The sequence below is a fragment of the Acomys russatus genome, chromosome 8 (assembly GCF_903995435.1).
Source record: "Acomys russatus chromosome 8, mAcoRus1.1, whole genome shotgun sequence".
NCBI lineage: Eukaryota > Metazoa > Chordata > Mammalia > Rodentia > Muridae > Acomys > Acomys russatus.
Window position 1 is genome coordinate 66658758 of NC_067144.1, and position 12651 is coordinate 66671408.

Below are 12651 nucleotides of genomic sequence, written 5' to 3' on the forward strand. Positions count from 1 at the left end.
GCAACAAGTATCCTCTACCCAACCCACTCTTTTTTTTTTAAACCACTCTTATGTAGGTTTTATTTATTTTATGTTTGTTTGTTTGTTTTGTCATGGCATTCTCAGAAATGGATAATGGGTCGGACCACTTCTTTGTCCCTGCTCAGCTCAAAGCAGCTACAAGAAGAGGCTTCTAACAAATCTACAAACGTTGGGTTGGTGGCTCTTTCTGGGGACAAAGTGGAAGTAAGGCTATTAACAATAGCTAGTCAAAAATGCAGAGAACAAATCACTCTGGCATCCATGGTATGTGTCATCCCTAACTGATAGATTTACAATACAACTTGTGCACGCAAGTCTCAGGAAACATTGTGAAGACAGGGAGCGGAGATTGTAGGAGCCACAGGACAAAGATTTCTGCTGTAAATGTGTGCCATCTATTTATGATAAGAAAGCTGCACCTCTGAAGTCCCAAAAATGTCTGCCGGAACAAGACTGGAAAAGCTCCAGCACCAGTGTGATACTCCAGTGTAGAGGTGGACATTTGGTGGATTTCCCTTTAGGTTAAGTGCTGCAAGCAATTAACAATGGCTTGGAGAGGGGAAATTACTTTACCCCAGGGATGAGCTCCCATTTGTAACACAGTAATCCAATCCTAGAAACATACATGCCAGTAAAACTGAATGTGCTCAACAGGCCATGTTTATGTTTCCTTATTTATGTGTATATTTAATAGCAATGGTGAAAGAAGAAGAGGTGGTGAACTTGAGGGGAGACACACATGGAAGAGGAGGAAGAAGAAAAAGAGAGAGAGAGAGACAGAGACAGAGAGACAGAGATAGAGAGACAGACAGAGACAGAGACAGACACAGACACACACACACACACACACACACACACACACACACACACACACACACAGAGAGAGAGAGAGAGAGAGAGAGAGAGAGAGAGAGAGAGAGAGAGAGAGAGAGAGAGAGAGAGAGAGAGAGAGAGAGAGAGACCAGAAAATGGAGCCAGTCTTCTATTACAGATCTTCACAAGCATGGTTAGGAATCCCAGATTGTTCACGGAATGCTGTAACCTTACTCTCCAGAGCTGCCATTTTCAACCTTTTAACCAGACCCTTTAGGCAGCATTACTGTTATTTGAATGGTGGGAAATACGGAACTAGAGATTAGATACACTGCAGCCTACACGAACTTCCCGGAACTGTGCACTGGGTAGTTTTCCTTTGGATGAATCAAACTAAGCACAGAAAATTGTACATGCTCAGCCTAAGTATAAAAATAGATTTCCTGAACGGAGACCGACAGCAGCCCATTGCCGTACACTTCTATACTAGTTACCACCCAGACTGGTAGACTCCTGAAGTGTACTCAAGTAACTTATTCTGAGTAGCCTCAAGCATACACAGTAAACTGTTCTTACACACGAGCTGACAGAGGGCCAAGAAGGCCATTACAGTCTCCCTAAGTGTAATTGTTCTTCCGAAGAGATAGAGGATAACAGTGATAATAAAGTTAGTTTCTCATAGGATATGTTAATATTTCTAATGGATAAATAGTGGGGAGCCAAACTGGTTATGAAATTGAAGCTCTTTGTTTGGTTAATTAATATGATGAGTGTTGTTGAATATGGGTTGAATATAGGTCTTAAATAAATTTAATCAGCTGTCAAATGATTAGTAATAGGAAAATTATGACTTTGCTTTTTGTTGGGAAAATGAAACCTCTAGACACACCTGTTCTTAAAGGGCTATGGCTCTACAGCTGACTGATGGGAATGGCCTCTTTAGACAAGCCATGGTCTCTAACAGTCTGCAGTTGACAGAATCCCTGATACCACTCAAGCAAAGCAAACCAGCTCCGCTCATGAGGTTTCTGTAAGCACTAAAGTTTATGACCCTTGCCTGATATTGACAGTCACACTGCCTAATCCCTGTCAAACATGGCAACAAAATGCACACAAATAAATCCAGTTTACCTTGGGCTCTTATTTATCTGGCTCAGCTGTCACAACACTCCTTCCTACTGGATTAGCCTGAAGTCTGAGATGGCCCTAGTTCTCCCCTTTGGATTACCAAAGCACTTGAGAGGAGCCTGCTGGCTTTATGACAGAATCTTATAAGTATAGTTTTCCATAGAGTGAGAGAATAGGAAGGAGCTTTCTATGCGGAAAGACCAGTAATTGTCCCCTGAACATAGACACCTTGGTTATCTATTGCTATTACTGTCTCAGAAAAGCGTAGTATATGGGTATGTAGTCTTTTCAGGCAATGGGGACTTGAGGAAGCACTGTGCTACTGAACTGAACACATAGAAATATCTGGATGCTTGGGAGAGTTATTGTTTCACTTTAGTTTATTCTTTGAGAAAAGTTTACATTTTAATTTCCGCCCCTTTCTTTGGATAGATATGGTATTGTTTTCTCATTTACTGAGATGCAACAATAGTCCTCCATATGCAGAATTAATTTTCCTCTCTATGTAGAATTAATTTCCTTATATTATAATATAACTGAAGGTATAAAGACTAGGTATGTAAGATATTAAAAAACTAATGTATGAAGACTAATTAGGAAAAATATGCTCTTTAAAACATTGGTCGTAAAAATAAAATCCATACAAATCTTAAATAGTTACACTGTGCTAAGGTATAAAATAAATAGTAGTTGAAATTTTATTAGCTTAAGTATCAGAGATTCCTCAATTTAAACCATGCCTATTTTTAAAAATGGACATTTCTCCTTCTTGCTAGTTTGCTAAAGACACTGTACTTCTCAACATGTTGAATACTTATAGTCAACATCACCCAACATAGCTTTGGCTTGTGCCTTGCCCCTCTTACCGATAGGCGTTCCCACTCCATAACCTTTGGAGTCTATGAGGCCCCCAATCTGAGTGAGGTTGCAGTTCCTTTGCGTCACATACTCGATGCTGGTGGACTCCATCAGCAGGGCGTAGTCAGTGGTGAGCACCCTTTGGATCCCCTCATCACTGTTTTTAACCAGGGCGCTCTGCTGTCTACTGCTCATGAAAGCCCACATTTTCTCATATGTGGATATCTTTGATTTCTGCAGAGAGAGAGAGAGAAAAAAGCACACCCACCAGCAGAAAGTGCTGAAAACACTTGGCCTAAGGCTGTTCACCATCCTAGTGGGTCAAATCATAAAGGAGAAATTCTTTCCCGGTAGGCGGGAAACTGGATAGACGACATCGGCACATCAGTGCTACACGTAGCTGACCTCGGCAGAAAACCTGGAGATCTTTGGATCACTATGGAAGGGAAGGGCATGCTGACAGATGGAAGTCATGGATCAAGGTCCTCTTCTTGCTTTCGATTAGGGAAGGAAGACCATGAGCATCAGTAACAGTACTTGTCTAACGAACTGTTGACATTTGAGAGCAGTGCTTTACACGCCACTGGGCCAAGCGGAAACATTCTCCTTCCAGGACCCTACTTGCTTACCCTACTTCCTTTCCTTTGCTGGACAGTGGTTGCTCTGTTGTCTCCAGGCATGGAAGCTCCAGTGCCTGCCTGGCCAGCGCTACTGTGCTAAGGATAGGCTGGGATACGCCACTTGTACTCTCTGCTTTATTTATCAAAGAAGTGCATCCTTGGCTAAATTTTCTACAAAGTAAGAGATGTAAATGTTCTTTTCTAGTTAATATTCAAACCAGAAGACTCTCCCGACTTTTTATGTATATAATTTCTCATTGCAATCATGGTCTAGATAACAAGGGCTGCATATTTCATTTTAAAGTGTCCTATGATTTTCATGTCTTTTATGCAGCCTTTGGTAGAGTCAATAATAGACTATGTATATGCTATATTATATATGCATCCATACATAGACACAATTACCTCATTATCTTCTTTTCTTTGTTAAAACATACTGCCTGCATTTCCATATTGCTTAGATATGAATTTCCATTCTTTTGAATAGTGATCTATGATTAGGCATTTTACATTTTTACTCTGTAATTTCCATAATGTTTCAAGTTTTTCCCCTGAATTTGTCTTCATTTGCATCAATACACCCTTTCATTTTTTCAAAGATCAATGTCATCATGAGAATTACTGATGTTTTCAATCTAAAGCTGGTTCTGACACATGTAGCCTCCTTGGCAAAACCAAGACATATCATCTTAGGGGTACAGCGAAGCTCAAAACAGGACTAGAGGCTGCAGACATGGAATGAAGTACCTGTGGACTCAGTTCTAGTACCTTGCTCATACTCAAGTGTTCTGGGAACTCACTTGACTCCTACGACTATTTAGGACCTGGGTTGATAAGTCCCACGAATTGCCTTCATTTGGATTGTTTGGCATTTGGAGAGTTCCATGAGAAAGATCTTATGAGACAGGTAACCATTCAATACACATACCTTATACATAGTGACATTTTATGGGACCCATTCTGCCATGATGAAGCCCAGGGATTTACTCCACAGCCCCAGGTGATCTGCAAAAGGAGCCGATGTCCCCACCAGATAGGTGTGTTCTGGGTGTCAGGGCTAATGCTTCATTTGTTGTATGGCTTCAGCCTTAAAGAGTCTGATACTTCTAAATTCTTAGTGAAGAGAAGAGCTCCTCATACAAAAGCAGGGAGGTCACTCTGTCTTTTTTTGCAGTAAACGTATGGCTGGGAAAATTATTCTTTTATCAGGAAACTACCTTAAGGGGAAATAATTTTCTTTGAAGCATGCAATTTTCAAGTCATCAGATACTTTAGAGATAGGTTCAATTAAACTATCACTTTTATAGATGAGGAAATTTTAGTGCAGACTGTTTGGAGACTTCAGAAAAAGACAATGAAAGTTAGTATCAGAACTAATCCTAGAGCCCCCAGAACCCCAATAATTCATTCAATGTTCCTTCCATTGATCCATGATGATGTCGGTAAGGTAGATGTCTACTCTGCTGAGATTATTTTTTTGAAAATGACTTTAATCTTACTTGATTTACATATGAGAACGTAGCACTTATTAAAGGTCTGGCATTTTCCATGGTCTTTTTGCTGGTTTGCTTTATGTTGGCACAGCATAGACATCAGCTTCCATGTAACAATTTCACATTAATTTTTTTCACTATTTTAAAATTTGCTAAACTGAATGCTGTGGTTAGAAAAGTAGAGTTTTGCTTTGTGGAAGCTCAGGACAAAAAAAATATTAATTGCATTTTAGTCATAGTAAACAGACAGCGTGAGGAGGCCTTCAAGTCATACAGTCACTTGGATGTAGTGAATTTTCCATCACTGCATATCTACCAAGAGAAACTTGTGCTGGGAGGTTTCATTTAAGGATTTTCCAAGCCCATTGCTTTGCTCTCTAGGTCAGGCCTTTCATATAACAGGTCCTGGGAGAGGTGACACACAGAGGTCAGAGTTGGTAGGCAGATGAGCCACTGAGCCAAAGGTATCTTTCCTGCTTATCCCTAGTTCTGGCTATTGCATTGCTGTGTTCGGTAAGGTTCATTTTTTGTCAGGCCCTACAATAGCATTTTCAGAGTAAATTCAGTGTTTGCCTTTTAATAGATAACTTCATTAGTTTTCAAGATGAAAATGTTAGTACTTCTTAAAATTATGGCTTGCCAAAAATGACTGCAAAGGTTAAAAGACCAAACCAAGTGCTTGAATGACAGCCTGACGCTTGCAAACCTTCTTGAGCTGGAGGCAGCCTCCTACATCACTCTAGAGAAGATGCAAACTATGAAACCATGGGAGCAGTGAGCAGTGATTGCCTCTCACTTCACTGACTATGTCAAAAGCCCATCGAAACACTCAGGTCCTTAGAGGACACAGGCTTAGATGAATTCCTTGGCCTGCCTTAACCTGATTATATATCTGTCTTTGTGCCTATGGACACAGTTGACAGATAATAAGCATTTCCTGTCAGTCATCTGTTAGAAGGCAGAGTTACAGTAACCATGTTGATGATTACTTATTTCTTACTTTCCACCGAATAGTATAAAGCACGCAGGCTGAGTACTCACTGGGTGGTGACTTACAGTGAGCATGGGTGCAGTTACAAATGGTTGGGAATAGTGACAACCACGAGACAGACAGTGTTTACTGTGTGACATGTCCTGCTCTGAGCATATCGCATGTACTCACTCATTACAAGAGAGTGGGTGGTACCATTAGGGTTTCTGCTTTACAATGCAGAGATCGAATACCACCCTGAAACGTGATGTAATAAGGCTAGGCTCTCCTCCCAGAACTTTTGTTCCAGAGCCTAGGTTCTTAATCAGAGGAAATTAATTATTTGTTTCAATACTCAGATGCAGGTCAATAGTTCAGCAGACCTAACACGTCTTCTAAAGAAATCGCTCAAGGGTTTGTAAGCAGTTCTCTGTTGTAGGTAGGATGCTGTAGCTTTTGCCATAGCATACCACATACAGAGAGTATTTGATGACTTTGAACAGATTCCATTCATTTGGACAAAAATGGAGTGTTTCGGGATGTGTAGCAGTTGGAATCTGGAAGATAATGTGGGTATTGTTTGTACTTTTTCTTGTTCTTTATAGCATTTTGTCTTCTCGACAGTTCTGTTTTCAGCTCCTGAGTTTGTATGGCAGGATGTGAGGATGGACAGAGATCTGCAGTATAGTATGCTTTCAAGAGTGATAGAACCTCCAGTTATAGAAACATCCCTTCAATGCTTCATTTCTTTTGAGATAAGCATTGCTTACCACAGCATTTCCCCAACCCAGTATAAAGGCATTTACAGGGAAAATATAGGATCCTATTATTCATAGACTCAATACCTGTGAAATCCTGCTTGAGGCCAGAGTATTTGAAGGTCTTATGTATAGATCGATGTTTACACGTGTTTCCTTTTACTTATTTTCATAAACCTACACACATGCACATTAGGAATAAGATATTGAGATTTTTCTCTTTGGCATTGTGTCAAAAAATGACCTTGTAAATATGGTATGTTCCATACAGAACAAAATATAGAGCAAAGTAATTCTATATGAAGTCTCTCCAGTAGACTATTGAGAAATCCTGACCTTAAAAAAATCCTTCAATATCAACAAAAGATACTGACAAATCAGAATCCAAGTTTATGCAGCCGACACACAGAGAGTACCTGCCTGAAAGAGAATTGGTTCACTTATTATAATGAAATTTCATTAAATGATAATGTTTCACACTATGTTAAAACATGACTTAATTTAACAATAATCATTTAAAGCAAGACTGTTAGAAGATATCTTCAGCAGCACAGTGGGGGCTCTTGCCTTTCCAGATATGATCATTGTGTCAGATCACACTCTTACCTTGAATCAATAGAACGTTATGGCATTTGAAGATTCTCTGAAGCTTTGTAATTTCATAGGTCCCCTTCAGGGAATTCTCCCAGTGAGACTTAAACATCTTTGATCAGACATGCCTCATGTTTTTCTCCTGTCTACAGTTACAGATTGCCACATTGCAAGCAACATACGAGACATTTTTAAGAGGTTAAGTTAAATTGAACTTCTAGCTATTTCTTTCCAGGTGAATATATTTTTATCTTCTGACACTGATAGTAAAGGAGCTTGTTTTCAGACAAGAAGGTCTTACAGGAAGAATGTCTTTCTATATGGAAACATTTGAGGAATATCTCTCATCTTTTGTTTCCTGGTGGTTTTGTTTGAACTCTGTCTCCCTGCCATAGCCTCAGTTCCACAGGTGCTGGGCTCAGTGACTTCCTTGAAATAGCTTTTGCTTTGCTGATGGCACTAACCACTAACTGCAAAGAGAATTATAAAGGTTACAGCTCCTAAGTCCCACGGCGGGTCCAAAGTCCCTAGACCATGAAAAGCTAGAAATGACAAGTCTGTGATGATTTTTTAAAACCCATTTTATCCAAGTCATTTTAGACAGAATGTAGATCTAATCTCTGTAATCCCTGGCTTGAGTCTGGGAGGACAGTGATTTGTTACAAGGCAAGAGGCTACTGAGAACTTCTTCTTACATGACTATTTCATAGCCAATTTGACCCACGGGAGTCCTTACGTTCGCCCCACTTCCTGCCTATGCAATATGAGGTGTACCGTATTTAGCAGGTTGTACTTGGCACTTATGTCTGTTGTAATTCACAGTTCCAAGCTTCGCAGAAGGTTTTTAACCTTCCCCCTTCTATCTGTTACCATGCCAGCCTCCAGCCTTGGTGCTGACATTTTGGAGGCACTGGGAAAAAAAAAACACTGAGCAGAGTTAAATTGACCTGCCTTGCTGAATTCTAAGAGGGCAGCCTCTCCCCCTTGCTGCTCACCAACCATGTGGGAAATGGTTCTACAGAAAATGCAATGAATGTGCTCAGGGAACATATCCCAAAATGGGGCTTTCTGTCTGTCCGTCAAGGCCACTGGAAAAATTTCAGATCGTGAGTCCTGGTATAGGCATAGGACTTAGCAGAAGGCACACAATCTAGAGATTGGCTGAACAAAAGCCAGAGCAAAGTAATTTTTACCACAGAGAGTGAAACAGAGAGGACTTTTTTTGGAGTTAAAAATTGGTGACAATGGTGATGGCTTTTAATTGCTAAGGGATCGTGTAAGCATATTACCTCCGCTAAGTCCTGCAACCCCGAAAAGCATCTCGTGCTTTAGATGTTAGTTTCAATTCACAGGCAGGGAAGTTAAGGCATGGAGAATTGAAATAACTTGTCAAGGTCTACACAGCCAACCAGCTGGAGTCAAGACTTGGTTCCAGGCTATATGGCTCCAGAAGCTGCAATATCAGGGTTTCGCCTAACGCTGTAGTTTCTATCCTAGTATTTGATAGTGGTCAACTTTCATGAAATGGTCTATGATATTCCTTATATGTGAAACATGCATTAAAACTAATATCCTCCTGGGAAGGTAGTTCATAAGAGGCATCAATAAATAATTGTTTTAAGCCTCACCTGTCTCTTTAATCCTTTATGTAAAGATTATTTTTGGAAAAAATGTGACATACCACATTGTCACTGTGACACCAAAGTTAGGTCCATTCCTTTATTTAACAAGGCAATTGCAACAAGGTTACAACAAGGAGAAAGAATGGCTTTGCACATATGCATCTTTTCTAGTTTCTATGAGAGATAGAAAAATAATAATGCCTTACTACACCATTTCTGGAAAGAAAGGTAGTGATTGGATGTCATAACTAATGGTTCTTTTTGGTAGAAAGTACAGAAACGGATCAGATGGGTCTAGAGAAGTTATAGTCCAGGTGCATGCACAGCCCTTAACCTGTGTGTGGCTGCTCTTTGATTTTGCCTCCTGTGATGTTGATGGTGCCCCAGGAAGTCAGAAGAGCAACAAGAGCCTTTCCTGTTTGGGGTCTTAGAGTGATTAAAAGAAGTAAGCCCTCTACCTGTATGTAGATCAGAGGGACAGTATCATGACAGTTAACACTGGGCTGTTAACCAGCTTCATTTCATCCCACGTATGAATAAAACTGTTTGTTGAAAACTTCTGCTGAAGTCTGAGAATTACTGAATTATGAATTTTATGACTTATAAACTTGTTTATAATTAATTAAAGTCTTGATAAGGAGAACACAGCAGTTCCCCGATACCTAATGTCCTAAACAAACTCAACAGTACCAGCATGGCTGGTGTGGCAATTGGCCTTTTCCTAACCATGGCTTGCTAATTGTCCTTGTGATGAATGTCACACTTGGATCAAATAGACTATTATATGATCCACGGTGATTAAAACTTTAAGACTCAGAGTGCCCGTGAACTTGTGAATATATAGAGTATAATAAATATTAGTTCTCTGACCTTGGCCAAAAAAGTGCAGTTGCCATTTTCATTATGGGACTTATCTTCTAGAATTGCAGGAAGCCTGTCTAAGAGTTTTATGAAACTGTGTGATGTAAGCTGTGTTTCAATTTCTCTCTCTGTCCATCTCCCTGTCTCTGTCTCTGTGTCTATCTGTCTCTCCCTGGCCCATATGAATAGTCTTTGATGACCAATGTATTTCCACATACCAATGACAATGAAACCAAATTTCAGCTATGAGTTCCCATCACTCAGTTTCTTCCTTTAAAATGTCATCCAAGGAGTAGAGAAGAAGACTCTGAAGTTAGAATGCATCACTCATCCGGAGATGCTGAGTCCAGTTCTCAGCCCTTGTACCGGGCAGCTCACACCTGCCTGGAACTACTTCCAGAGGATCTTATGGCGCGCACACACACACACACACACACACACACACACACACACACACACACACACACACACCACACTTTACGTGAATCCAGGTAATGGAAAAAGGAGAACTCACTTGGGCTATTTTAGAAACATAGATTTTTGTTGATTTAAAAAAATAAATCTGAAAATCAAATTCAGGTATTCTAGAATCTGAGGTATCATGCTGCTGTTTGTAAGAATGACAATGTCTAGAAGGAAATGTCAGTGGGTCTGGATTTAAATGTTTGTAGGCAATTTGCAGCCACATTTTGGAAGCAACTCTTTAGTAAAACATCCCTTGAGAGTAGTGCACAGCAGCAGCGTTATATGGGGGGACTTTGTTATTACACTGTTGACTGTTGTAAGTTGTTTAAATTGCTATTGTAGAAATAGAATCCTTCTTGATTAGTAAGGTGACTCAGAGGTTAAAGGAACTTGGCACCAACACTGACAATCTGAGTTCAATCCCTGGGATCCACGTGGGAGGAAAGAGAGAACAGAGTCCTGTAGATTGTCCTCTGATCTACACGTGTTCCATAACATGCATACATGTACACACACACACACACACAGAGAAACACAAGATAGATAGATAAGTAAATAAATATAAAAATGTAACCCCCTTCTCCCCAAAAAGACACCCCCAAACCCTTGCTTATAGCCTGGGTAGCAAATTTGAGGCATTAGCACATTTTTGTTTGGTTGTGAATTTTGGTAATAACAATGAGCCCTATGGTTCTTTACTTCTGGAATGATTAGAACTTGTCTTAGGAATGAAATGAAGGGACATGTTATTACTGCTGGGGTGCTGCCCAGGGCTGTTCTGGGAAAAAGATATTCACAATACTGTGATAAGATGTGAAAATGTCTTTTTCATGCATGAATGACTTCTCTGTTTCTGCTTCGACCACCAGCCAGGATGAGTTAGGTTAGACCAAATCCTCCCACTGACGACAGCTTCTTGGAAGCCTTCACTTATGCAATGGCTCTTGGCCTTTCTAATGTTATGATCCTTTAATAGAGTTCCGCATGCTGTGGTGACCCATAGCCATAAATTTATCTTCATTGCTACTTTATAACTTCAATTTTGCTGATGTTTCGAGTTTTAACGTAAGCATCTGACATGCAGGCTACCTGGTACCTGAAATGACCCCTCTTCTGAGGGTTGTTTGACGCCTCCCCAACCCAACACTCAGAGGGGAATCCATCCACATGGTTGGGAACAGCTGATTTAAGAGGCAATGGCAGGAAGGCTGGGAAGCCGGGAGGCACCACAAGGGTGATGGCACATTGATGAGTCTGAGGGTCAGTGTACTTGTAACCGTTGTCACTGAGTGACAACAGTTGATACTATCCCAACAGTTAAATGGCTGGAACATTTCTTCCTCTTGTAGAACGATCTAGATTGCAAACACTTTAAATATTGTCACCCTCTGAAGCTTTCTGAGAGCTTGCTCCCTCCAAGGGAAAAACAAAATCCGATCCAGTCCTTGTTTTCTATTTGCAAAGAAGTTCCTTCTTGATTGACAGAGTTCCTGGGATACAGGTGGACAACTAAAGCAATGCACATGGCAACCAGACTCTTGTTCCATAGGTCTGTGCTTCTAGCCACCTTTGTTCTCCCTCCATATGTGCATGCATGCATGCGTGCGTGCGTGCGTGCGTGCGTGTGTGTGTATCTGTCTGTCTGTCTGTCTATCTATCTGTCTGTCTGAATATCTATTGTCTCTGTCTCTCATCTCTTTTGGACCTAATAGAGACGTACTATGTACTAGTTACTGGTTTGGACTGTGAACACATTTTTGAGAACCTACTATGTACTAGTCACTAAATTGGGTTCTGATTATGAAATAGTAAAACTTCCTAGAACTCTCTGAAGTTGATCCAAGTTCAGCAAAGTTAGGTCAGGTCTACTGCTCACAGACCAGCTCTCCTCCATTGTTGGTCATGTGCATCTGAAAGGACTGGAAATCACCTCTGCTCATTTATTGTCATCAGTTTTCTCTCTTGTTGGCAACCATTCTGACTGTCGTGCGATGGGATATCAGAGCACCCTGTTTCCCTGTACTTCCAGATTCCTTGATAATGTTGAGTAACATAAATACTTTTGGATAGTTTTTTGGATTCACATATTTTACTTTAGTCCTTTCCCCTCTGTCTCATGTGCCTGGCCAGTGACTTTCCTTGTTTATGACAAGAACCGTAATGAATGTTAACATTGACAAACTTGTGCCTCTAGTAAAATACCAAACTTTTCAGAAACTTGGGAAATCATTATTCTTAAAATATCTCCCTCTAGGGAAGACATAATCTTTATGATGTATACACTTAGTAAGTTAGTGACTTTGTCTTTTACATGAAAATATCATTTAACATGTTTTTCTTAACATCCAAGGCAAGTATATACTAATTTTCACATTAGTCTGTTGCTTAACGAATCTCTACGTATCCTGATTCAACATCAGATTCTGTTTGTAATGTTAAAATTCTCCACTT

General features: G+C 40.3%; 1 protein-coding gene across 7 annotated transcripts in view; it reads right to left on the reverse strand.

Annotated features, from left to right (window-relative positions):
* Window positions 1-12651, reverse strand: part of Grik1 (glutamate ionotropic receptor kainate type subunit 1) — a 370429-nt gene that overhangs the window by 23582 nt on the left and 334196 nt on the right. For all 7 annotated transcript variants that reach the window (XM_051150186.1, XM_051150183.1, XM_051150189.1 and 4 more), the window contains one exon: window positions 2829-3054. In XM_051150186.1, coding sequence (XP_051006143.1) covers window positions 2829-3054 — 226 coding nt within the window. The remainder of the gene's footprint in view (window positions 1-2828; window positions 3055-12651) is intronic.